This window comes from Cyprinus carpio, unplaced genomic scaffold (assembly GCF_018340385.1).
Source record: "Cyprinus carpio isolate SPL01 unplaced genomic scaffold, ASM1834038v1 S000006742, whole genome shotgun sequence".
NCBI classification, from domain to species: domain Eukaryota; kingdom Metazoa; phylum Chordata; class Actinopteri; order Cypriniformes; family Cyprinidae; genus Cyprinus; species Cyprinus carpio.
The window spans coordinates 134,453-162,202 of record NW_024879341.1 but is presented as its reverse complement, the minus strand read 5'-3'; the positions used below and the strand labels follow the sequence as shown (position 1 = coordinate 162,202).

Here is a 27,750-nt window from a genome sequence, read left to right as displayed (position 1 = left end):
CTGCAATGCTGAAAATTGTAGTAAGTTTTTATTGTTGATATAAGTCCAGCGCAGCCATGGAATATGAAACAAACATCTGAAAAAAACACATTTACAGCATAATCTGTCTTTTCCTGTTTGTTTGTCAAAACAGTAACTGAGTGGAAAGGATTGCTCTTGCAGATCACATTATGACATCACAGGGTATTCATGGCTCAACTAGGATCCTGCTGTCTCATCCATCTGAATGTCTCATGCACCAACTCAGCTCCAGCTGATTCACGGTTTTAGTTAAAACAGGTGTTGTACCTGGCTTATATTTGTACTTTGCCTGTCTGTAAAAGAGAGACAATGAGAGATCAATAAATATCAATATTAGGATTAGGCACAATTAACACTAACCTTTAAAATATGCATGAGCTGCTGTGACAAATGATATAAATTGTATAAATGTTAAAAATGTGTAATTTTATAAAAAGAAAAAAATCTCAAGAGTGACAAAGTAATTTTATAAAAAGAAAAAAATCTTTTACCTCTTATAGTTATAAATGGACTCTCTGTGAGGTCTGATATAGTCCACCCCCTCTTTCGTAATCACACACAGGTCAATGTTGTTTCTGATCCCAGGTCACTCATGATGCCCTGCATGGATGGGCATCACCTTACCAGTGCCTTGGCCTACTCCAGCTAAAGGTTTGAATGAAAGACAATAGTGACAGAAAGATGTGAGTTTCTTGCACTAAAACAAAACGAAAGTACAGTTTACACAAAATTTCTTTCGCACAAGCTTTTTCACACAATTTTTTTCATGAAATGAAGTCAAATCTACATTGTGATATAATATTGATATAATAAGTAATTCTAAAACCTTTCAGTTCATAGAATAACTTCTAACTTTAACTTGCAAATCTACGCAATGGGACTTTTATACTAATTTGTGGATAAACTAGCTTCTTTGGAATCAATACTTGAGAACTGCACTATAAATAACATTCCAAAGTTATTACTTGGAAGGTTAAAGCTTTCATTTCTACATATTTGAACTGAGCACACAAGGTAGAATATGCTTTTTCAAGTTAACGGGTCATTAATTGAGCAAATCAAATTTCCTGATGTTTTCACATGTAAAAGGGTCAATGTACTTTAAAAACATCCTATGCGTTTCAGAGCTCAAAACTTCCTTGTTAGTCCAAAAACAGCTTTTATTGAAACCAAAATCAGAAATCGACTTAAGATTTTGTCACATTATGACATAATAGTGCAACGAAAGCCCGCCTCTACAGATCAGATCAACACCTACTTCACCATCATCAGGTCTTTGGCCCCACCCACTGTGTTATTAAGATGAGAAGGAGAGAAGAGAGATACAGGATAACTGGACTAAAAAAAACATTACCTTCAAAAGGATCCTAATCCTAGGAAAGTAATTATTTATTTTTTAAATACGTGGATGTCTCAGCAGAGCATTATTTGTTTCTTCAGTACATTTCACTTTGGGTTCTTTAATAAATCAGGGTTGCAGTTTTGGTGCATGCTTTGCAAAGCAAATAGACTTTTACTGTAAGATATGGACCTGACAGTAATACCACAACATATAGGCTAAGTGACCGTGTTCATTCTAATGCCTAATCTTAAATTATATACAGAAAGTCATCAAAGAATGCTCCCTTTATAATCACTGGAGCTGTCAATCACATAGCATGAGTTTATATTCATTGAGGGAGTCTAAACTGCACAATGTAGCCTATCTCTTATTTACATTGTGTTTGCACTATTAGTTATGATGAAAGCATTTATGAAATGCTGAAAAAAACTCAAAATTTGAGTTACAATGACGAGATCACTGCATTTGTGCACTCAACAGTCTGTCATTGGCTACAATCCTCATCACTGCAACCTTTTATGTGACGGGAGCAGATGTAAATATAATGCTATAATCAACACTCTCCATGATTAGTTAATCTCAACAGCTGAAAATAGAAAAAAAATACATAGTAAAGGTTTTGAGATTGTCCTTCCAAGCGAGCATTCAAATCAGAGAGCTCAAATTAGGGTAGAAAATGGCTTTTTATTTCTAAATTATGAGAATATTTGATGTAAAAATCATACTTACATTATAAGTGCACCTCAGGAAGCATTACAACATAATTAAAAATGCAATTCATGACCCCTTAAATGCTTGAACCAACTTATTGAGTGTAGAAAATAACTTTTTTTTCTGTTGCATTACTTCACCTTGAGCTACAGGTACAGTATTATTGACAATAGGAAACGTACAATAAGGAGGTTCAACAAAAAAGCAAATTACATCCATGTTTCCTTTGAATCTGTCCTCTAGTATCCCCCATAGCAGGCAGTGTACCAGATCCTTAAAACGCAGAAACAGCTGTGATTATTCACTTGAGAATTGATCACATCTATGCAAAAGTCTGTATGAATTTCCATTGTGAAAGCAAAAGAAGTAACATTCAAGACTACAGCCTTTTGAAAATCAGTTAAATGTGCAGCATTACTATATATTTTCATCTAACAGAAATGCATATTGATCTGAATTAGCACATTCTTAACTAATAAGTTTATCAATTGGATGTCACATACCCATGGCTAGATATGGCACCTTGTCAATGCTCCCATAGGGCAAAACCGTGTACAGGTGACTTCCAGTGCAGTCGACACCCCCTTAAATTAAGATGAGACCCAAAATCATACCCGATACTACCTGAGAAACATTATCATAAGCAATTAAACATTAGAGAGAGATATCACATAAAACACAGCCTTGTACTTCAATGGTACAAACAAACATACATGAGCGTGCAATGTTTGTGTGATAACAATACACAGTCTGCACACACCTGAAGAGCATGTCTTGTAGTATGTTAACAGCCATGACGAATCTGTTCCTGCCGCTGTTATGGAGAAAATGGTTGAGGTTTGATGACAGCATATCTGTCGTCTTCTCTGTGTCTGCAGCCGTTCCTGCTCCACAACAACTAACAAGAATAAAATAGCATGATTTTTAATAAGTTTTATAGTTAATTACGTTATCTATTATGTACATCTGACATTCAATTGTTTTAAAAGCCCATATTTTAATCCTTAATGTTACTTACTATATGTTAGGGGTGCAATGTAGTGAATCTTGGCACACATTTTATCTGCCACTACTTCATCAGAGGTGGCTCTTGTGTCAGCTCCCAGAACTACACCATCCTATACACACACACACACACACACACACACACACACACACACACACACAATCACACACACACACACATTGTTTAGTGTGACAGACAATATATAACAAATTATCAAGTTTTGATATTCTGGTTACCTTATAAACCACTCCAGCAATGGTGGTGCCTGTTTTCATGGGTTTTGGTGCCTTGATTTTACCCTCTTCTGAGCCATTCTCCAGTACAATGTTTCTAAATGAAGGAGATTTGCGCATCATATAGGAGATTGCAAGGAATCGTAATGTCAAGACATAATTTTAAAAAGTTTAACAGAATTGATTTGATCTATGAAGAATCGATTCTTTCAAAAAAAATTGATCCTAGCTACGTTTTCTTTTTGAATAGAAAGACCTGAAGTCTGAAGATACTTTCACTTTGGTTCCGACGCCATGAAACAATGGTTATAACGACGCAAAGTTTATTTTCTGGATTTTACGCACAGCGTAATCATAATATAACTGTATCAAGCCTAATTCCTTCTTACCTTGTGGAATTTTCGAAGTTAAATCCAGACACAGCAGGTTCGAGGACGTAGGAAAGTGCCATGTCTAAAATCTAACCGGGAACTGTTCTCCTCGTGCAATGCGCCTCGGTAACACTAGTTTTGCTGTTTCAGACGAGCGTGCGCACAGTCACCGTCGAGCGCGTACGCGGCGTTTATCCACAATTTATACGTCGAGTTTTTAAAAATGGACAGCCATCATTCATACTCACAAGTCAAAGGTGTCAGCACCGGCGTAAGTAACCTATTTATGTGTCAGCACCGGCGTAAGGCCTTTCGCGTTGCTTGGTGCGCTGATGCGAAAATGTTTTTAAATGCGCATCGGCGATCAGGCAGGTGACTTTTATCTTATCGCCTGAGACAATATTATAAAATACTCGTTTAAATATCGTACAACATCCATCTGTGTAGATGGGAATCTGCAGTTTAAGTGTAACCTAGATCAAAGTTACTTTCGCTTCGTGGATAGACATTGTTGCATTGTCATGGCGAGGAGAGTCTTGAAATGTCCATTTCCCATTAGAGGTGGTTTATAGTTTTATTAATGGACTGTCGCATAAATTCCTACTTAGTTTACGCATTTTTGTAAAGTATAAAGTGATGGTAGAGGATTTAGGGATAAAGTAAGCCTCCCATTCGATTAATTTTTCATTTGGCCATAGATGTCACTAAATCTCACCTCAACACATTTATTGAATGGCTGTGCTCTTCTTAATTTTGATTTAACATCAACATTAGTGAGATATATTAGACCTGAGCAGTTGAATAATTTTGATATGTATGTGTTTATATTACATTGAAAGGTATTTTTATGTTTTTTTTTAATTAATTGGTTGGATTTACGTACACAGTAGTTAGTTTAGATTTGTGTGGAGATTTATTGTTTATTTTATAATTATATAACATATGTTATAATTAATATAATTTTATATTATAGATACTTTTACTTTCAAACAAATATAAATAGCAATTACTTGGATTAATTATGATTGAATTTTTTATTTGTAAGACGACCATCCTTGCTGTCAAGTTCAATGGAGGAGTTATCATCGGGTCTGACTCCAGAGCTTCTATGGGAGAGTGAGTATTTTCCAACAAATTGTTAATTCTCATAACACACACTTATACCTCTCATAACTACAATGTGACCTTTACCTACAGATCTTACGTGTCATCAAAAACCATCAACAAACTGATCCAGGTGCATGATAGAATATTCTGCTGCATCGCTGGATCACTAGCTGATGCACAAGCTGTTACCAAAATGGCCAAATTCCAGCTGTCTTTTCACAGGTCTGTTTATTTCTGTAGCATTTCTGCAGCATCCTAATGAAAAGTTTTGTAATAGTGTTTATAGTGATTAAAAAATCACTCTTTTATTTTAGCATTCAGATGGAATCTCCTCCCTTGGTAAAAGCTGCAGCATCCATCATGAGGGGGGAACTTTGCTATAACAATAAGGAAGAGCTGCAGGCGGGCTTCATCACAGCGGGCTGGGACAGGAAGAAGGGACCACAGGTGATGCCCTGCTAAACACAAACTAAGACCATAATACACTTCTGCATCACAGTCACACGTGACTCTCAAATTTATTGCATGCATGTAAATAAATAAATCCTATAAAACTAACAGCACATTTGCACCTAAAAAGACTAGCTGGTGAAAAGAAAGTACAGAAATATGATGCTATTGTCTGTTAATTCAATGTTATATAATCTCTGCAATGCAGATGAGTGATATTGTCTTTTGCATATGTTTGTCTTTGCCACAGTATACGTCGTGTCTTTGGGAGGAATGCTACTCAGTCAGCCTTTCACTATTGGTGGATCTGGCAGCACGTATATCTATGGTTATGTGGATGCCAAATTCAAACCTGACATGAGTTTAGAAGAGGCTATACAGTTTTCCACAAATGGTGAATAGAATTGGAATTAAAAATATATTGACATTTATATGTGCAGTGAATAAAAAAGAGCTGACTGTTTGTGTCTCCACAGCTTTGGCTCTGGCTATGGGTCGGGACAATGTTAGTGGTGGTGTGGTTCATCTGGTTGTGATCACCGAAGCGGAGGTCAAGCATGTAGTTGTTCCAGGAAATAAACTGCCCAAGTTCCACGATGAGTAGAACACAAAAATGACCAAACTGGACAGTTCTACAAATATAACTACATTGTGTCTAGACATGTGAAGAGTTTTCTGAAGATTATTTTCTTCACCCCCTTTGTAATAAATATATAAAAGTGTTATTTTCAGTGTGATGTCCCTTCTTGCATATACAATCGATATTTTGTCAGTTTCTGATTATTTTATTTGGTTATGTTACATAAACTGAACTACACACTGAGAATATATATGTCCACACAAGCTATACAAAAGAGTTGCTTACAGAAAGAAAAAAAAACTGTGTATGAAATAATTTATTATGCCTACACCTTTCCCTCATTGTCTGATTGTGAAATAAAGAGAGATTAGTAATGATTACTTTAAGTATACAAAAGAGTTGCTTATAGTAACTTATATTGTTTATTTATGATAAATTTGTGCAGAGATTAAAACGCTAATTTAGACCTATACATAATTAGTAGGATTGTGATATTTACGACGTTTCCTCAGTTGTTAACCTAATACCAAAACAGAAGAAAAATTGTAAATATGAGTAAAATTCAAAGGTATAAAATTAAGTAAACATGATGACACTGACGTTCGCAGCATATTTGCAGTTTTATTTGCACTGTTGATTTTGTATTCAACCGTAAACGTATAGTTTATTTTCTATTCAAAATAATCCATTTGTACTCAGAAATTACACATTGATTTTTACAGTGAAGGTTCTGTGAGAAAAAAATGCTTCTAACAGAAATACAGGGCACAGACAAAGAAACTTTACAAATGTAAGAAGGCACAGTAAACTGGTATGGTGGATGTGTCTGTATAAATTACATTAGATAGTCATAAATATTGAATACACCTTTTTTTTACTTTTTAAGATGGTAGTTGAAATTACAGCCTAATCAAATATAGACACGCTGCTCTGTGTGAGCTGAGCACAAAGGGAAGTAACTCTTTCACTTTCTGTTATAGACAAAATGGAGGAATAATGTAGGCGCATTAAAATACTGCAGGCCTGACAAAACAAAGTCTCTTTTCGCAACCTAACTCATTTTCACTCGCTATAAGAGCTTCGCTTGAGGTCCGCAGAGCTATCGAGTATCGAGTCTCTTCTGGCGTCTCAAACGCAGGCAGGTTTGCACAGGACAGGTAGTAACTTTCATCCATTCAAAATGTCGGAGGAATTGTTTCCAGAGCCAGAATGGCTATCTGAAGAAGTCAAAACCGGGGTAAGTTATAGCCTCATGGGCTTAAAAGACTCAAACGAGATGTTTATTTCAAGCTGCTTAAGCATGGACTCATGTATATTGAGTGAAACGAGTTTAAAATTGTAAAGCTGTTAGATCAGATCGTGACATGCTTGAGCAAACTTAACATTACAGCGTGTAAAGTAAGGCTTTAATAACAATTGCCTGGCATGTTAATTTGACATGAATAAAATATTGCATGTTTTTTTTTTTTTTTTTTTTTTTTTTTTTTTTTTTAGACTACCATCATCGCGGTTACTTTTGACGGAGGAGTTGTTCTTGGATCAGATTCGCGCGTGTCCGCGGGGTAAGAGACACTTGTGCTGTAGTTTATGAGAAGATGTAGCCTTGTAGTCATTGTTTGACAGCCATAGTCACATTTTTTTCAGTGAATATTTAAAACAAGATACTTGAACACTAAAAATGGTGTTTGTTTTGACAATGTTCTCAGGGAGGCAGTGGTGAATCGTGTGATGAACAAGCTCTCCCCTCTCCATGACAAGATCTACTGTGCTCTGTCTGGATCAGCAGCGGATGCTCAAACCATTGCTGAAATTGTTAACTACCAGCTGGATGTGCACAGGTATTCATCACCAATGTCCTGTAGACTGTGTGCTTTCACATCTGTAGTTTGGTTCATTTGGCCCGGACCAAGGGCAAAAAATATATATTGTAGCATTTTTTTCCAGCGTTTTGGTTTTACACTGATTGCTCTGGTCCGAATCATTTGAAACGAACCAAAATGCAGTCACGTGACAACATCCACATCACTCGTTGTTGGCCAGATGTGTCTTTGAATGTAATTCCTAAACTGCTTTTCTATGAGGCGCCGCGTAGGATTTAAATCAAACTTCGCTTATGAATACATGTATAAAACACGTGCATATACACCTATACATTACTCACATATACATGCATACTACGGGACGTTCACAAATACATATATGAAATACACATGCACACTAATATGAAATCGATACCAATACATATAATGTTAACAATGAATGCATACACACTTGTGAATAACTTGCGTATACATATAAACTTGACGCGTGCATACACCAAAAGACACTCGCATATATGTATAAGCTCGATCCATGCATATACACCTACACACACTCGCGCATACATATAAACTCGCTGCATACAAACACACACTGCACATACTCGCATATACATATAAACTTGATCCGTGCATATACACCTATTAAACATTCGCACATAAATGTAAACTCGATGCGCGCATACACATCCATAAAACACTCGCGCATACATAAAAAATAACATTTACTAACGTATACAGTTCAGATAAGAAAGACACATGCTTTATTTGTGTACATATATATATGCAAGTGATTTCGTATGTAGATGTGCGTGAACTTTTCAGTTTAAACGGAAGTCATTTTCAGTGTAAACGGAAGGCATTTCAGTGTAAAAGGAAGGCATTTCAGTGTAAACGGAAGGCATTTCAGTGTAAAAGGAAGTCGTTTAAGCGTGAACGGAAGTAACCTGTCTGTATGGTCTATATACCGCATTTGCAATCATGGACAGGCATCGTGGTACAACTGAAGCAATTATTTTTTTTGCGAAATGTTCTTTCTTCGCCCACTATTATAAGATCAATTACCAATTCAGTTGAATCGAATGTGTTGCCTGCTCAACTGCAGTCCGAAACACCATCTGAATCACGCACTTTGTTTCGGCCTTCTACCCCTGGTATACAAAAGCATCAATAACACGCAAACGATGTCAACATTATCCGCCGGCAAAGTTCACGGACCATATCACACTTGCCAGCAGTAAGTTAATTGGCAGTCTCGATCTAGAAAAAGGTGAGAATTTAACTTCTATGCAATCTTCATGAAATAGCTGCAAACGCTATGCAAATTACACACACACAGAAAGAGAGAATAAAAATGTCCTGTCTCTATAGTTAAAAAATATAAAATGTGTTCCCAACTAAGTCCCAGTTTTAATAGTGAGCTTTGCCATTTTCAGAATTAAGGATGTCAAGCAATTTAAATGTGGTTTAAAGTTTGCTTTTTGTTAAAACTGTGTTTGTTTTTTACAGGCCAAGGACACAATACCATCGGCCTTTTAATAAGGATGTTATACTGTTGACCTCCCCTGACGATAATGTAGTAGTAAAGCAAAAAAGAAAAAAACAGCACTTGCATGAGATTGGACACATATTAAATGCGTTTTTTTTGAATTTGACAAAGCATGGGATAGAACGGTTTTAAGGAAAAATCAAAGAAAAAGTGCCACATGATTTAAGGTAAATGTTGTTTTTTTTTTTTTTTTAAAGATGTTAGTTATTGTAAATGTTTTACTGCGTGATGTATTATTTAAGGGTTTATTAGTACCACTGGTTTTAATTGTGTGCAGTTTGGAAATACTTATGGGATGTATCCCATACAAGCTCATTACACCTTAAGTGAAGGTCAGGAACTGGATAGCAGCTTGATTTTAAAGGTGTTCAAGCTGAAGGCCTTGTACGTAAATCCCTTAAGACCACTACTCTTGGTAAGACTGGAGTGTGTTTGTGTTTTTTTTTTTTTTTTTTGTTATGAAGTTTAATTGATTTACTTTTTTCTTTCCCATATGGGCTTCCTTATAGGGTTTAGGGTTATTTTTAGGCCATATACAGTTGTACTCATAAGTGACGTGACATACAGCCAAGTATGGTGACCCATACTCGGGATTCGTGCTCTGCATTTAACCCATCCAAAGTGCACACACACAGCACTGAAACACACACCCAGAGCAGTGGGCAGCCATTTATGCTGCGGCGCCGGGAGCAGTTTGGGGGTTCGGTGCCTTGCTCAAGGGTACCTCAGTCGTGTTATTGAAGGTGGAGAGAGCGCTGTACATTCACTCCTCCTACCTACAATCCCTGCCCGGCCCGAGACTTGAACTCACAACCTTTTGGATTCTCTAACCATTAGGCCACAACCTCCCTCATAAGTTTACATACCCTTTGCAGAATGTGCAAAATATTAATAGTTGAAACAAAATTTGAGGGATAATGAAAATTGCATTTTTTTTTTTTTTTATTTAGTTCTGTCCAGAATAAGCTATTTCACATGAGATGTTTACATATACTCTACAAGACAAAATAATAACTGAATTTATAAAAATGACCCCATTCAAAAGTTTTACTGTAATACCCTTTCATAAATAAACCCCTAATAAACCCTTAAATAATACATCACACAGTAAAACATTTACAATAACTATAACATCTTAAAAAATATATATTGTTTACTTTAAATCATGTGGCGCTTTTTCTATGATTTCTATCCCATGTTTTTGTCAAATTCAAACGCATTTAATATGTGTCCAATCTCATGCAAGTGCTGTTTTTCTTTTGCTTTACTACTACATTATCGTCAGGAGAGGTCAACACCAGTATAACATCCTTATTAAAAGTCCGATGGTATTGTGTCCTTGGCCTGTAAAAAAAAATACAGCTTAACAAAAATCAAACTTTAATTAATCACATTTAAAAAAATTGCTTGACATCCTTAATTCTGAAAATGGGTAAACTCACTATTGAAACTGGGACTTAGTTGGGAACACATTTTATATTTTTTAACTATAGAGGCAGGACATTTTACTCTCTCTCTGTGTGTGTAATTGGCATAGCGTTTTGATGCATTTCATGAAGATTGCATAGAAGTTAAATTCTCACCTTTTTCTAGATCGAGACTGCCAATTAACTGCTGTCGAGTGTGATATTATGGTCCGTGAACTCAACCGGCGGATGATGTTGGCATCGTTTGCGTGTTATTATAATAGCGGGCGAAGAAAGAACATTTCGCAAAATGCTAATTGCTTCAGTTGTAGAACGATCCCTATCCATGATTGCAAATGCGGTATATAGACAGGTTACTTCCGTTCACGCTTTAACGACTTCCTTTTACACTGAAATGCCTTCCGTTTACACTGAAATGCCTTCCGTTTACACTGAAATGCCTTCCTTTTAAACTGAAATGCCTTCCGTTTTTAAACTGAAAAGTTCCACCACGCACATCTACATACGAAATCACTTGCATATATATATGTACACAAATAAAGCATGTGTCTTTCTTATCTGAACTGTATACGTTAGTAAATGTTATTTTTCTATGTATGCGCGAGTGTTTTATGGATGTGTATGCGCGCATCGAGTTTACATTTATGTGCGAGTGTTTAATAGGTGTATATGCACGGATCAAGTTTATATGTAGCTATATGCGAGTATGTGCAGTTGTGTTTGTATGCAGCGAGTTTATATGTATGCGCGAGTGTGTGTAGGGTGTATATGCATGGATCGAGCTTATACATATATGCGAGTGTCTTTTGGTGTATGCACGCGTCAAGTTTATATGTATACGCAAGTTATTCACAAGTGTGTATGCATTCATTGTTAACATTATATGTATTGGTATCGATTTCATATTAGTGTGCATGTGTATTTCATATATGTATTTGTGAACGTCCCGTAGTATGCATGTATATGTGAGTAATGTATAGGTGTATATGCACGTGTTTTATACATGTATTCATAAGCGAAGTTTGATTTAAATCCTACGCGGCGCCTCATACTTTTCGATTGGTCCGAATTAACATGTGGGAAAATTCCAATGGAACTCTAAACAAAGAGAGCAGGAAAAGCCAGCAGACAAGACGCCGGTTTTTTAATAAGGTCATCAGACCAAATATTCCTTGAGGCTCCACAACTCCCAAGTTTGTCCATGAGCTGGCATGGATGCTAAAGTGCAAACTGTCAACAAACGGTGGTCCTCATCCCATAATGCACAGCGCGGCTGACTACGTCAGAAATGCGCAGTTCTTTTTGCATTTGGGTCTGTTCGAGCTTGGATCACGTTCTCCGCACAAACAAACTGCTCAGTGTTAGTTTGAAAGCATACCGAGACCCCCTCTTCAAGGAGGTTGCGGTATGCTTGTATGGTCTGCTTTTGGTGCGTACCTAAATGCAATCAAACTGCACCAAGAGAGACAACGAACTCTAGTGTGATTTAACCAAACTAAATGAGGCAGGTGTGAAAGCACCCTAAGATATTAGGCCATGTACTTATTGATTGGTGTTAAATACTACCAGAGGAAAACATGCTGCACACATTTTCCTTTTCTCAAAAATGATATAATAATATACTGAATAATCTGTATTTTTGACAGTATCGAGGTGGGAAGATGACCCACTCGTATGCTCTGCTGCCACTCTGGTGAAGAACATTTCATACAAATATAAAGAGGAACTATCAGCACATCTTATTGTTGCAGGGTGGGACAAAAAAAAAGGAGGACAGGTTAGCTCATTTTTGGTTTTATTAGGCCTAGACTGATGAATATTATGCATAGAAGATCAGTGCAAATTAAATACTGCATGTTTAAAAGTCTAATAATATTAATATTGTATATGTGATCATTTCTGCCTCATTCCAAACAGGTCTATGCGACACTGAGTGGTTTGCTGACCAGTCAGCCTTTTGCTATTGGTGGCTCTGGGAGTTTTTACATTAATGGGTTTGTTGACGCAGAATACCGATAACCGAAAAAACATGACAAAGAGAGAATGTCAAGAGTTTGTAGTTAACGGTAAGTTTGGCAGTACAATGTACAAACACATACAGTCTTAGAGAAATGTCTTGGTGATAATATAATATATTCTAAATATACTAAACTGCACATTTTAGTGCAGGTGGTAGACCAGTCAGTTCAAATGACTAATTGAAGTAAATGATGTAGAAATGGCAGGGGACTATTACAGTGGAAATAATAATACACGTATAAAAAACATGTTAAAGAGACAGGGTCAAATATAACAAGAGATGTACAGCACACAGTAAGTATAAAGATGTGCAGCTGGCATTATGCATGTTTTAGATGTGGCCTTAGTGTTTAGAATTGTCCCATGTGTGCCACTTTTATCAATGTGGTTGATTCAACTCTAACATTATCTCTGCCAAGATGGACAGTCACTCCTGGGGAGTGTTGCTTCTCATTCTTTCTTGATAACTGTTTAATGACTGTATGTCTACGAGATATCAAAGCTATCCCTTCTGTCTCTGTCTCTCTGTAGCTCTCACTCTGGCGATGGGTCGAGATGGCTCAAGTGGAGGCGTTGCATATGTTGTCACCATTGATAAAGATGGAGCAGAAGAGAAGTGCGTCTTAGGAAATGAACTGCCCAAATTTTTTGATCAGTGAATTAAAGGACTTTGCTTTTATATTAAGAAGATTGACATGTATATTTGTAACCTATAGCAGGACAAAATACTTTGAAATTGCAAAAATGTTTGAATTGTTGTTTGTTGTTGATAATACAAACACTTGCAAATACATAAACAAACACACACCCTTATGTGAACAATGTCTTTCAAAATTTGATAATAAAGCATATTAGAAAGGTGTATGCTGTTTAATTCTGACACAAAAGCTGATTTATGTAAAAACATTTGTTGATTAGGTTATAAGCAGTGATGGATTGTTGGCTACTATGAAGCTGTCTAAAGGTCTCTGCTCTTATGACTCATCATTTGCTAGGCAGAAATGAAGGCGGTGGGTTATAGAGCAAGGCTCCTTGTAAAACAGAGATATGTGTTGCTCCTGAACCATGTGAATAGCCTAATAATTATTTCCTAAAAAGATTTTTTAATTTGTCTTTAAGATACAGCCTATATTAGGCAATTTTTCTGATAATATTATTATGGTATAGCCTAACTGCTCCATCTGGAGGTCATTAAAAATTTTGTGTAGCCTATCAACCTGACTTGATTGTGGTTTTAAAATATATGAATGAGTGAAGGTTTTAATGAACGCTTACGCAAAGCGCAGCCTTTTTGTTGTAGGTCTAAGTGGGAGGAAATCCCTTATCCTGAGAAACTGAAAGTAAAAGCACAATAATGCCGGTGTCCTCAAATGCCCCGGCGCTGTGTGAAGAAATGATTACCTCGCACTCCATATGAAAGTAGCAAAACGTTACCGACAAGAAAATATTCGAGAATAGGTTCGCTTTGTTCATCGCAGGTTATTTAGCCGACGCAGGCTGTACATGCAACATGCGTAAAGTTTTGGTGTTCGCGTGTGTGTTATGTGTAGACATAATAATAGTTTATACTCTGGACCTCGGAGGAACTTTTCTGAAGTCTCGTACAAGAAACCTCGACTGTAATCTGTTTCGCCAGTGGGCTGAATCCGCACTGCGATGCACGTTTCTGTCCGCTGGAGCTACTTTATATAAAGATGCGGCAGATCCATTGATGCGCAGATGGGTTACAGTCCACTGTTTTATCGGTTCGGTTTAAGAAACCGGGCGCTTAGCGCTGTTTGACAACTATCGCCTTGACAAGTTTAATTCGTGGCTTGTCGGTACCGTCGCTGCTGCTTTAGCCTGTCTGTTTTGGGAGGTAACACTGCCTGACACTAATGGAGAGAGTAACGGGAAAGAGCGCAAACAGAAGGCTCGAGTCCTCTTCATCCGGGTCATCCGTCTGTCCAAACCTGACTACTTATTATTGTGTGGAGCTTTTGTCTTTCTGACCTTAGCTGTGCTATGTGAGTATTTTGTTGTATTTAGTCCTAAAATAAAAGTATAATATAAACCTGCTTTGTAAAGTAGCCTATTTTTTATATGTTTCAGGGTGAGATGTTCATCCCACTGTACACTGGAAAGGTGATTGACATCTTGGGTTCCCATTATCAGTGGGACAACTTCAGATCAGCTATCATTCTCATGGGATTATTCTCATTGGGAAGGTTGGTACTGCAAAATAATGTGTTTTGTATTACGAAACTGCTATTTTAATAATGAAGACTGATTTTTGTTATTCTCAGTTCTTTCAGTGCTGGTTGTCGGGGAGGCCTGTTCATGTGTGCAATCAATAGCTTCACATGCAGAATCAAGGTGAAACTGTTTGGGTCCCTTGTTAGGCAGGACATTGGCTTCTTTGAGACTATCAAAACAGGTAGATCAAATGCAGTTTCTGCAAGTTATCTAGACTTCAGGCATCATCAGTTGCTCTTTTTATATTCAAATTCTTTCCATTGAATTTGTCTTTCAGGTGATATCACATCTAGACTCTCCACAGACACTACTCTGATGGGTCGGGCTGTAGCCCTGAATGTCAACGTCCTTCTGCGGACCATGATTAAGACACTGGGTATGTTGTATCTGATGCTGAGCCTCTCGTGGAAGCTTACACTACTGATGCTGATGGAGACACCGCTGACAGGCTTACTACAGAACATATATGACACGCATTATCAGGTATGGGGTTAATGAAAATGAATGTCATTATGAATGATAGATAATCTTTTGTGTGCTCTTGAGAATGATATCTTATATCAAGTTTTCTTTTTAGAGGCTCTCAAAAGAAGTTCAGGACTCTATGGCGCATGCCAATGAAACTGCTGGGGAGGCGGTGTCAGGAATCAGGACAGTAAAGAGTTTCAGGACAGAACTTGGTGAAGCCCATCGCTATGATGTCCGCTTGATGGAAACCCATAATCTGAAGACCCGACGGGACACAGTCAGGGCGGTTTACCTGTTGGTTAGGCGGGTTAGTATGAGTTTCATATGTGTTTATTTTCTTTGATGCAAACTTGATATGGAACTGCATTGCTATAGATAGTGTCTTCTTGAATGTTTGTGTGGTTTGCAGATGACAGAAGTGGGAATGAAGGTGGCCATGCTTTACTATGGGAGACTCTTCATCCAGTATGGACAGATGAGCACAGGGAATCTCGTCTCTTTCATTCTCTATCAGCAAGACCTCGGAGACAACATTAGGGTATACCTCTGTTTATTTTAAAAGAGGGATTTCTCTGTTGACATGCAGACATTGTATGAGCCTCTATGTAAACCTGCTTTGTGTGAAATGAATCATTTTTTGCTTAAAAAAATGAGTAATAAATATTTATCCATCTCTTTCCCAGACTTTGATCTATATCTTCGGAGACATGCTGAACTCTGTAGGTGCGGCTGGTAAGGTGTTCGAGTACCTGGACCGAAAGTCTGAAGTCAATATTGATGGTAACCTGCAGCCCAGTGATCTGAAAGGACATGTCAGCTTTCAGAACCTCACCTTCTCGTATCCCAGAAGACCTGACCACAATGTGTTAAAGGTACAAACTTTTAGACTTAAGGATCAATTCACTTGATCCCTGTCAAGTTTGAGAAGGCAATTCACATGAAACTAAAATATGAGTAAATATGGTAATTAAACACATAAAGGTCTTTTTATTTCTTATATTTTTCTTCAAAGGGTTCATAAACTAAGGAGATAAACTGTATGTATAGATAGACAGTTGAGTGCATGTGTGCATACATTTGCAAACATATTGTGTATGCTAATTAAAAAAAAAAACCTTAACTTTTTGTTTGTTTTCAGAACTTCTCTCTGGAGTTGAAGCCGGGTCAGATGACGGCTCTGGTGGGAATGTCAGGTGGGGGAAAGAGCACCTGTGTGAGTCTGCTGGAGAGATTCTACCAGCCTCAGCAGGGACAGATTCTGTTAGATGGACAATCACTGCAGAACTATCAACACAAATACTTGCACAGCAAGGTGACTACTCTGAAAGAACAAGCCATGTTAATGTTGAACTGTAGATTATTTACTATCTATAAGTCTACTTATAAACTAAAGAACAATATACAACCAACCAGTGCAATGCATAGAACATATACTAAATGTAAATAATCTCTCTCAGATAGCAATGGTGGGTCAGGAGCCTGTACTTTTCTCTGGCACTGTACAAGACAACATTGCCTATGGTCTGCCAGGCTGCTCAAAGGAGAGAGTAAAGGAGGCTGCCAGCAAAGCCAATGCCCATGCTTTCATCTGCAAACTGGAAAATGGCTATGACACAGGTAAATGAACTGCTGTCACGACCCATTGTCATTCTTGTGTCAGTGGCTAGAAAGATTCTGATTGGGCAAAAAAATTAAAGCAAAAAAAATCTAAATTATTTTCTACTCTTAATATCTGTGAACATCAGAATCAGTAGCATTCATAGCCTTTTAGTTATGCATCCTACACACCAACAAACTTAGCCTGAAAAGGTTTTCTGGTACACTTGCTAGACTAGCAAAAATCAGCCTGGACTAGTATGCAGATACATTATTAGTCTAAGATGGATTTTAGAATTCCTGATATTATCAGCAATTCTGGGTGTTTTTCTTTTGGATTTTTGTAGCCACTCCATTTATTATATGATAAGGAAGGTTTTAGCAGCTTGGTTCACTTGCTAGACCAGAATAAGCCAGCCTTGGCTTAAGATGGACTTTACATTTAAAATCATTCTAGAATTCCTGATATTAAAGGGATACTTCACCCCAAAATGAAAATTTTGTCATTAATCACTTACCCCCATGTCGTTCTAATCCTGTAAAAGCTTTGTTCGTCTTGGGAACACAATTTAAGATATTTTGGAAGAAAACAGGGAGGCTTGTGACTGTCCCATAGACTGTCGAATAAATAACAGTGTCAAGGTCCAGGAAAGTATGAAAAGCATCGACAGAATAGTCCATTTGCCATCAGTGATTCAACCGTAACATTATTTGCATACAGCAGGTGTTTTCCAAAATGGCGCTACGGTGATGTGGGGAGACACAGAGGAGAGGAAATTGTTGAATAAAGTCGTTATTTTTGTTTTTTTCTTCTCGTTCAAAAAGTATTCTCGTCGCTTCATAACGTTACGGTTTAATCACTGATGGCAGACTATTCTAACGAAGCTTTTTCATACTTTTCTGGACCTTGACAGTTTATTTTTACTTGGAACAGTCACATCAAGTCTCCCAGTTTTCATCCAAAATATCTTAAATTGTGTTCCAAAGATGAACGAAACTTTTACGGGTTTGGAACGACATGGGGGTAAGTGATTTATGACAAAATTTCATTTTGGGGTGGAGTAACCCTTTAACAACAAATTCTGGAAAGCTTTCTTTTGGATTTTTGTAGCCACACCATTTATTTTTTAGAAGGTTTTAGATTTAAGCACACAATGCCACAGTCTTAAAATCCTGTTTTCTGTTGTCAGATGTGGGAGAGCGTGGAAATCTGCTCTCGGGAGGTGAGAAGCAGCGCATCGCTATCGCCAGAGCTCTGATCAGACAACCTCAGGTGCTCATACTGGATGAAGTGACCAGCTCTTTGGACACTGAAAGTGAACAAATGGTAAAATATGGCTATTCAGTATGAACACAAAGGCGTATGTACATATGCATGCACAAATCCGTGCTTCCTTTAATCCTACTATCAAAAGAGTCCTTACATGTTTTGTTATTCCACAGGTTCAACAGGCCCTGGCCTGCTGCCCCACCCAGACCTTGCTTGTGATTGCTCATAGGCTGAAGACTATTGAGAGGGCGGATCAGATTGTGGTGATTGACAGCGGGGAGGTGGTGGAGCTGGGTACACATCAGGAACTGATGGACAAGAAAGGAAGTTACTATAAACTGAGAGAGAGGCTCTTTAGTGATGATAGCACAGCCAACCAATTACGAGAGAACTCTGACACTGTAAAAGACCAATAGGCTGTGTTAAAATAATGTGCTTGTTCAATATTTATACAAATATACTATTACAAACTTTTGTAAATAGAGACATATAAGGGGGGATGTTACCCTTTAACCATTATCACATTTCTTAAAGATCTGTGGTACTGAACTGTGGACTTGTACAAAGAATAAACTCAGTGACGATCATTAGTCAAAATGTTTTATCAGCAAATAGTTTTGATAAATGTAAAATTCTGGATTTGTTCGATGCTGTGATATGTAAATGTGAATTAAATATTGGGTTCTTGCTAATCTGCTTTTTGTTCGTTTGTTTTATCCAGTCTGATTTCAGATTTTTAGTGTCATCATTTCCTTGTCATAGATGTCTGTTCTGTTTCATTAACTGTACTGAATGAACATTATAATATTAAACATTTACAATATTAAATGTCTAACAGATGTTGTACAGTTAAAATTGCAAACTGCACCTCGTCCGTAGCCAAGCTTAGATGTGGAGTCCCACAAGGCTCTGTTCTTGCTTCCATTTTATTTTCTCTTTATATGCTCCCACTGGGTAATATTTTCAGAGAACATGGAGTCTCAATCTATTGTTTTGTGTATGATATCCAAATTTACTTGCCATTAAAAAAAGGAGACACAAGCGATTTTGAGATATTGGCAGCATGTTTGAACTGGATGTCTCTAAATTTCCTGCATCTCAAAGGAATTGAAGACTGAGATTATTGTGTTTGATTTAGCGTTTACTTTAGCAGCTACTTTAAAAGCCAAGCTCACTCATCTTGAGCGCAACATAAAAAACCATGTTAAAAACTTGGGCTTTATTATGGACAGTGACCTTAAGAGCAATTGAATGGACAAGCAAGTCAATTCAAATATCAGGTCCAGTTTATTCCAGCTTCGCCAAATCTCAGAAATTAAGCCATTTCTTAATTTAAAGGATACACAAAAGGTCATTCTTGCTTTCATTTCATCACATTTGGATTACTGCAGTTTGCTTTATTTTGGCCTTATTCACGCCATCCTTGCACGACTGCAATTAGTACAGAACTCTGCTGCGAGGTTATTGATGCATACACATAAGCGGGAGCACATTACACCTATACTTGCTTCCGTTTACTGCTTGCCTGAAAGTTATAGAATTGATTTCAAGCTTGCTCCATCATATCTATCTGACCTCATTTCTGTTCAGCAGCCCCCTAGATTGCTTAAGTCAGGGAATCAAATTCAACTCAAGGTACCAAGAATCATACTAAAACATAGGGGTGATGCAGCCAGTCCCTTAGAAATAGTCTACCACATCAGATCAGCACCCACTCTGTCTATTTATAAGTCAAACTTAAAGCTTATTTCTTCTCTCTGGCTTTCAGTTTTTTTGTATGGTTAGTGGGTAACTGTGTTGCTATGGGAACTCTGTCTTATCTTTATTTAGTTAGTTTAGTTTTACCTTACAACTATAAAGCACCATGGTCAGTGTACATTGTAATTATATGGTGCTATTTAAATACAATGACAAATAAACAAAATGACAAACATATCAGCTCATGCCATGTGCTTAAATCAACTATTATATTATACAAAACAACAAAATATTATTAATCTGCTGCAGCGGTGAACTTTAGTTTTTAATTTGTTTACAAAAACTGTTCAGAGTTAGCATTAAAATGAATGTTTTCTGAATCAAGGTCAGAAATGGTGCACAATTGATTTTGCAAAAAGATTTTCTTGAAATGCCCAAGCTGCTCGTCTTGTTTGCACTCTGCCTGGCAGCACCTTTTTGTTATTGAAATAGTTACCCTGATTAGAATATATGTCAGTGTAAGTACATCACACACACACACACACACACACACACACACACACACTAAACGTAAATGTTAAAGTTATTGTTGTTTTGTGTAAAAACAACTTATATTATAATAATATACAAATATAATAATAAGGTTTTGAGAATGCTAAATGCATGCATTGTTAACTGATAGTGATTATAACGAACATAAACGCAACATAAAACTCTTCCTCCTATATTTGAAAAATAAAGGCATAAAAAAATTCAGTCTGACCTAATTTAAAAAAAAACAGCAGTGCTCCATAAAATTAAACTTCCGTTGCTGTTATGGACCCTTATGTAGAGCAACACATAGTTGCACATTGCTACGTATAAGTGTAAGTGGGAACTTAATGTCAGATTTAGACGAACACAAAATCATTTTACATAAGCTTTGTGGTAGCTTTTATTTTGGAGCGGTGTGGCTATATCAGAAGATTAACTACCAAACAAGCTAACTCAGTTTTGCTGGAAAGTCCCTATTGTTGTTTCACCTGGGTAACACATTTGCATGTTTGGCTTGGTGCTTGGCTGTTCCTTACTCATGCCGCCGTCATGCCCCACCCCTAATGCCAGCGGGACAGATATGACTAGATCTGCTCTCCATTTTATAAAGCTGCACATGGTCTACCTGCCTCAAAATGATGGCCACTTTTAAACTATGCATAATATACCTTTGTGGTTTATAGACCTATGTATCTGTTTCATAGCCTATAAAAATGTGCTCCTATCGTGATGAATAGTGTTTTGGATTAAAATTTAATTGAGTTAACTAGGTCCAATATATATTCTTTAAGTAGATTTTGGTACCTAACAAACGTTCTTGTGAAAAGTTATACTGGAAATGGAATCTATATCACTGTATTACATAAAAATTGCAAAAGTAGCAAAAGTAGCAATACCTTTTCACAAACGGTGATGAAATATGGTTTAGATTAAAATTGCATTGAGTTAGAAGACCAATATATTGTTTGAGAAGATTTCTGCAACAAACTGTGAAATGTTATATTTTAAAAGGAATCTATATGACCTTATTGCATAAAAATCAAGCCAAAATGAAGGCTATCAACATTTCACAAATCAAAAATCTATTGCTATACACATCAGGAAGACAGAAAGACTCATTTCTGACAAACAGGAGTACAGTAAAATTATTGAAAGGTTGGGTGTTTTTTGTTTTGTTTGTTTTTTTCGTTTTTGTGTGTAGCAACCAAAAAAAACAAAGTGAGTGGCTATGAATAAGTTAAATGTTTGCACAATTTTACATGCCGGTGAAGGTGCACAATTGTTTTTGTGAAATCAGATGACTTCTTTTATATGCCTAGGTTGCCAGTCCAGATTATTGGCCCATTTTGTGACCTGAAAAATAAAAAGAAACCATCAAGCTCAAGTGATAGTGAAAAGGGTCTCATCACATACGAAACCTATTCTCTGCATATGCATATTCTTTTTCTTCAACCTCCTCAGGATGACAAAAACATTTTGCAGGTTTTAAATGCTGTTTCTTTTAAGTCATTTTAAAACTATATCACCATTTTATATTTGTTGTCATACATCAACTTGGAATAATTTGCACTAAATATTCAGAATTCTGCTATATTTTAAAGCTCATCTTTGGGTTTAAGACATTGTCTTTTTTGGAAAGTCCCTGTGTTTTTGTTTTGGTAGTGCAGATCTGTTAAGCTTTCTGTCTGGTTATGCCTAGTCTCGTGGTGCATCCACGGTTGCAATGTTGTTTTATCACCACCTATCGGAAAATATACTCATGCCAAGAAATGATACTGTGATATTTTGGCATCCGTTAGAAGGTACTGCCTCAAAATGACTGCCATTACACTGCCACCATGAATAATTGCTGTCCGGAATAAATGGAGATTATATATCTTTTTGTGGTCCATGGACACATGTATTAAATTGTAACTGCCTGAAATTTCAGAATACAAAATAAAAAGTGGAAAAGTGAGGGCAGCCATTTTTTCTCAAACGATGGGATATTATGAAATGCCTGACAAATTTTTAGGTACTTTTTTAGTTTTGCCCACACGTACAGACAAAAACTAAATAACAGACAACAGCCTACATAAATGAGACAATAGCTCACTCTAATAGAAGGGACAGTTCACCCAAAAATGAAAATTGTCATCATTTACTCACCCTCAAGTTGTGCCGAACCTGTATGAGTTTTGTTGTAGCCATTAGCTTCCATAGTATTATTTTTTCCATACTATGGAAGTCAATGGCTACCGGGAAACAGAATTCTTCAAAATATATTATTTTTATGTTCAACAAAAAGAAAGACACTCATAGAGGTTTGGAACAATTTGAGGGTGATTAAATGATGACAGAGTTTTTCATTTTGGGGAGAACTATTAACCATTTAACACAACAGAGCATCAATTTAATTTCAGTGTGCCATACAAGAGCGTGTGTTTGAAGCAGACATTTTTCTTGTCTCCTCAAGTCCTGACAAAGCAGAGTTTTCCCGCGCTTTTTTTTTTAATTTTTTTTTTGGTTTGATTGTATAATCACGCCACCAGTGGCTTAATATCACACGCCAAGCATAATACACCCTGGAAAGTACCGAGCCGGCACTCTTTTACTTTCTTTTCTGCATTTGTTGGTGATGCCAAGCCAAAGCCAAGCTCACAGTCATGTGACTCTGTGATTGTGGAAGAGGGAAGAAACTGACAGATAGACCAAATGCAAACTAGCCGCTCCCTTGCAAAATATACAAACTTTTAAACTTTGTGCTTATTTTGAATCTAATAAATGAATATTCAGCTTTACTGCCACTAGATAAATGCATACTATAAGAAATAAGAAGTGATATTATGGATGGCATGACGGGGAAACTTGGGGAAATTCTCATAATTTTTAGCATGCCTGTTTGAAAACAGGTTTGTACATAGATCTGAAAGAACGTGCTTCAGTGAGTCATCACAAATAGTTAATTCCCAAAACTTATCTTTGATAATGAAACTAAGCAAAACTCTGGGTTGGGCTTTTACGGTACTAACCAACTGACTAACCTACACTACAAAAAACAACCAAAATAAAGCAATCAAACAAAAACAACTTCTGGATGGCTGAGCATGTAAACACTAATTTAAAATATGTATGCACTACATGTCTCATTGTGCTTTACCTTTGACATAGGCTACATGTTCTTTACATGCTGTGTATTTTCACCAAAAACTGTTATGCATTATAAGCACTACCAGCTTTCCTACTGAATATAATTTTATTATAACGGTATAAATAGGCAATAGGACTTGATATGTTGTTTCCTGAGCAGGCCACATGGCATTGTGTCAGTTAGGTTGGGTTAATGGACTGATAATCCCCTGAAGTCCCCAGAGGATTAATGGTTACATCAAAAGAAATGTGGTTAAACTCGGCGCTCATTCTAGATGAGTTTTTATTATTCTGGAAAGTCCCTAGAGATAATGTCTGTTTTGGTGGGTTGGCTGATAAACAGCTCCCCCAAGAGACTAATGAACAGATTTCACTCGATCCTGACCAGAGCTTCTACAGATAGAATAGATGACTTCTTTTTGGACCACTTTCTTATGTGTTAATTTTTATGCAACTTAATCTTACTAGTGCTGTCAGAGATTATAATCATCCTTAAATCGTCTTTTATACATTAGCTAACACATGTGATATTCTAAACCTGTTCTTTCCTCGAGCACATGGCAAGTGTTTAGGATTCACGCGACCAATCAATAGAAATAAAACGAATGCAAATCTGCAGTCATCCTGGATTGTAATGCACAGACTTTGGCGCCCTCTTGTGAGCACTAATGAACTGCTTCTCAACAAGACTCCATTCTATAGTGTTTCTAGCAAAACCTCATTAAAAAACAGTTATGTAATCTCTTGTATAAACAGTGAACTTTGTAAAATATATTTATAGATTGTTGTGTTGTTAATCGTGCTCAAACTGTTTGTCCTACAGGCTTCATCACTCGTGGTTTGAGTGTGCTGGTTTTGGGGTATGCTCGTGTGTTAGGAGAGCTGTAAACATGCATTAATGTGGTTTTGTTGATATGGTAACTCTGGGGTGAGAGAATGTAGCAGTGGTTTCTATATTGAAACATTCAGAGGTTTTTTTTTTGTTTGTTTGTTCATATAATAAATAAAAAGAAAACAAGTAAATAGAGTAATAAAAAGTAAATATATATATACTGTGTGTATATATGTGTGTGTGTGTGTATATATATATATATATATATATATATATATATATATACCCACACACACACACACACACACACACACACACTGTGTAAATATATGTATGTGTATGTATATATATATATATATATATATATGTGTGTTGTAATATTTTAATAAATCTAAATATGTAAAATAAAATAAATCTAAACATACACATACATATATAGAAAAAGTGTTTTTGAGTGTGTGTGTATATATATATATATATATATATATATATATATATATATATATATATTATATAGAATAAATGAAGGCTTGGTGAGCAGAATAGAACTATTTTTCAAAAACATGAAAAATCTTAATGTTCAAAAACTTTTGACTGGTAGGGTGTGTTATGTATATATACAGAGAGCAATGAAGTTGATCCACCCCTTGTTTCTAGACAACTTAAAAAAAAAAAAAAAAAATTGTGATATGACCACACATATTTGAAGATTTAAGATCAAATGTGTCTTGGGAGATTGACGATATCCTCGTGCAGACATTTCAGGTATATTTGCATTACACTGGCCCTTTCACACACACACACACACACACACACACACACACACATGAATGAATACACACACACACACACACACACACACACACACACACACACTTCACTTCACGAGGATTTTACCGTTTGATTTGAGTAAAACTAGCGTCATTTTTTCACATACACAGAACTGTAAAGGTATTCACGGCAACCCGTCAAAATAAAAGTCCGGTTTGAAATAACGACAATAGAATGTACACAGCCTACTCCTACTACTACTATTACTACTACTACTAAAATGAAAACAAACATTATTTTAAAGGAATAATCACACATCATTTCTTCCATGTTTTAATTGTAATAGTAAATCCCTGTTGTTTGCCAAAAAATAAAGTTTGCTTAATTTTCAATAATTAAATGATAAATGATGAAATTAATGTTTTCTGCCTTCATCTGCTAACCAGAAAAATGTAAATACACAACACAGGGGAAAAAAAAAATCATAAGGCTACTTAAAGAAAAAATAAAATGAATAAATTAAGTTGTGTTATGCATTCAAATAGTTAGACATGCTAAAACACAGAATTTGGTAACAATAAAAAAAAAAAAAAAATATGGTGAGAAAAAAGAAAACATTTCATAGGGCCCTAAACATGTATTTTTTGTTAAACTTTTAATAAATTGATGAGAAAATGTTTATACTATTAAAAAGGAGCTGAGAAAAATTAAATGCGAAAAAAACTTATTTTTTTTATTAAAGTGGAAATCAGTTTAATAAATAATAAGCTTGACTGACTGCTACTTTAAAGGGATATTATTTGTGTTGTTTATTATTTATTTTTTATGTATACTATATAATTTGTGCAATTACTTGAGTTTGTGGCAAAACCTTTTTCAGTGTTTACATGTTGTTTATACCTGCATAAAATGTATTAAAATAGAGGTTTAATTTCATAAAGTACAATTTGATTTCAAAATGCACCTACATTTTAATTTTCCCTATATATTTCTTCATTGAGGATTTCTTTAAAAAAAGTTTAAAAAACTTGTCTCGTCTCGTTCTCGTGAACCCAGTCTCGTGTCTCGTCTTGTCTCATGGGATAAGTGTCTCTACACACCCCTTCGTCTCGTTCTCGTGAACCCAGTCTCGTGTCTCGTATTGTTTTGTTGGATTTTGCAGTCCTCATGCCTCCCTGCAGCAGGACTATGACATGTTCACACAGGTGATCATCTTTTCTTCTGGTGTTTTTTCAGAAGGGTCTTTTCTACCGTCCTAACTAAGTTTCTGTAACTGTGGATTAATTGCCTGCCACCTGTAAACTGAGTGTTTAAAGGGCTGTTCCACAGGTGCATGTGCAATAATAGTTTGTGGTTCATTGAATAAGTATGAAAAATATTGTTTAAACCTTTTCCAAAAAAGATTTGGATTTTTTTTACAAAATTATCTTTAAAATACAGTATCCTGAAAAAAAGGATGTTTCCAATATATACATTTATTTATTTATTTATTTATTTATTTATTTATTTATAAATTATCTTATTTATTTATGACAAACCTAAATGGTAAAACAAAGTAGCTAAAAAAAATCCAATGTCATAGCATATTAAAGTGTTATGTCCTTTCAAAAGTTGTATCTTATTAATATTATTTTGTACTAGCACTATTATGTAAGCTACTATTTTGTATTTTGTTAATAATAATAATAATTATTATTATTATACACAGTAACTTTGATGTAAAGACTCAAAAACTGTTTATCTCGCTATGCTGCTGTAACATCACAACAAAACAAAAAACCAATGTGGAAAAGATGCTATTCTAGTCTATGGTTACAAACCAGCTCGAATTTTGAATTGTCTGGTTATTTCCATCATAAACACTAGATGTCACTGTTGTACACAAAATAAAAACTCCTCCATACGCGCGCGCGCGCGCGCGCACACACACACACACACACACACACACACAAAATAAAAACTCCTCCATACGCGCACACATATATATATATATATATATATATATATAACAATGGTGGTGAGTTAAACGTTTCCAGTGAATTGCTGCTCATTTGCCTCCACCACTTTAGCTTTCTGCCTTATGCAAAGGTGATTGAATAATGCTGATAACTGTTAACTTTGGTTGTCTCAGTGGTGATGCATTGTGTACTAGCTTGAACTGTTTGCTGTGCTTCCCTTTCTGAGTCACAGCAAAACATCTGGAGGCATATTGAAACACTCATGCCATTGACACACTGAAAGGGGACAGTATTCATGATAATGTCTCATATAACACATCTGAGAAAGCAAAAATAAATGGACTAAAACTATTTATCTACATCTAACTGAAGACAGAAGACAGGTCAAAAGCAAACATTTATCTTATGACATTTAATAGAAAAATACTCAAAATTGTCATTTATGTGAACCATAAACTGCTTAAAATGTATTACAAAAGATTTAGTGTAATAAATATATCAAATGCTCCTTTGCTTGTTGGGTTCATTTCAGCTTTATTTCCACACGTCACTGCAGAGGTAAACGTGGTAATGCAATGGTTTTGCATAGCAACACTTCACACCTGTGCAGAGTAGAGCTATTGGGG

At 36.2% G+C, this 27,750-nt stretch overlaps 2 protein-coding genes and 2 pseudogenes across 2 annotated transcripts; 3 read left to right on the top strand and 1 right to left on the bottom strand.

The window, feature by feature from the left end:
* Positions 1 to 2,659: 2,659 nt before the first annotated feature.
* Positions 2,660 to 3,836, bottom strand: LOC122144628 (proteasome subunit beta type-7-like). Its single transcript, XM_042755688.1, has 5 exons — positions 3,703 to 3,836; positions 3,317 to 3,410; positions 3,093 to 3,192; positions 2,788 to 2,972; positions 2,660 to 2,698 (listed from the first exon to the last, which is right to left on the bottom strand). The coding sequence occupies exons 1-5, from the start codon at positions 3,762 to 3,764 to the stop codon at positions 2,660 to 2,662; spliced, it is 480 nt and encodes a 159-aa protein (XP_042611622.1). The 5' UTR covers positions 3,765 to 3,836.
* Positions 3,823 to 5,966, top strand: LOC122133946 (proteasome subunit beta type-6-B like protein). Its single transcript, XM_042755686.1, has 6 exons — positions 3,823 to 3,955; positions 4,730 to 4,800; positions 4,882 to 5,013; positions 5,106 to 5,248; positions 5,492 to 5,635; positions 5,718 to 5,966. The coding sequence occupies exons 1-6, from the start codon at positions 3,908 to 3,910 to the stop codon at positions 5,843 to 5,845; spliced, it is 666 nt and encodes a 221-aa protein (XP_042611620.1). The 5' UTR covers positions 3,823 to 3,907; the 3' UTR covers positions 5,846 to 5,966.
* An 809-nt stretch (positions 5,967 to 6,775) lies between these two features.
* LOC122144627 lies at positions 6,776 to 13,495 on the top strand (annotated as a pseudogene).
* A 481-nt stretch (positions 13,496 to 13,976) lies between these two features.
* On the top strand, positions 13,977 to 18,866 carry LOC109112150 (annotated as a pseudogene).
* The last annotated feature ends 8,884 nt before the right edge of the window (positions 18,867 to 27,750 follow it).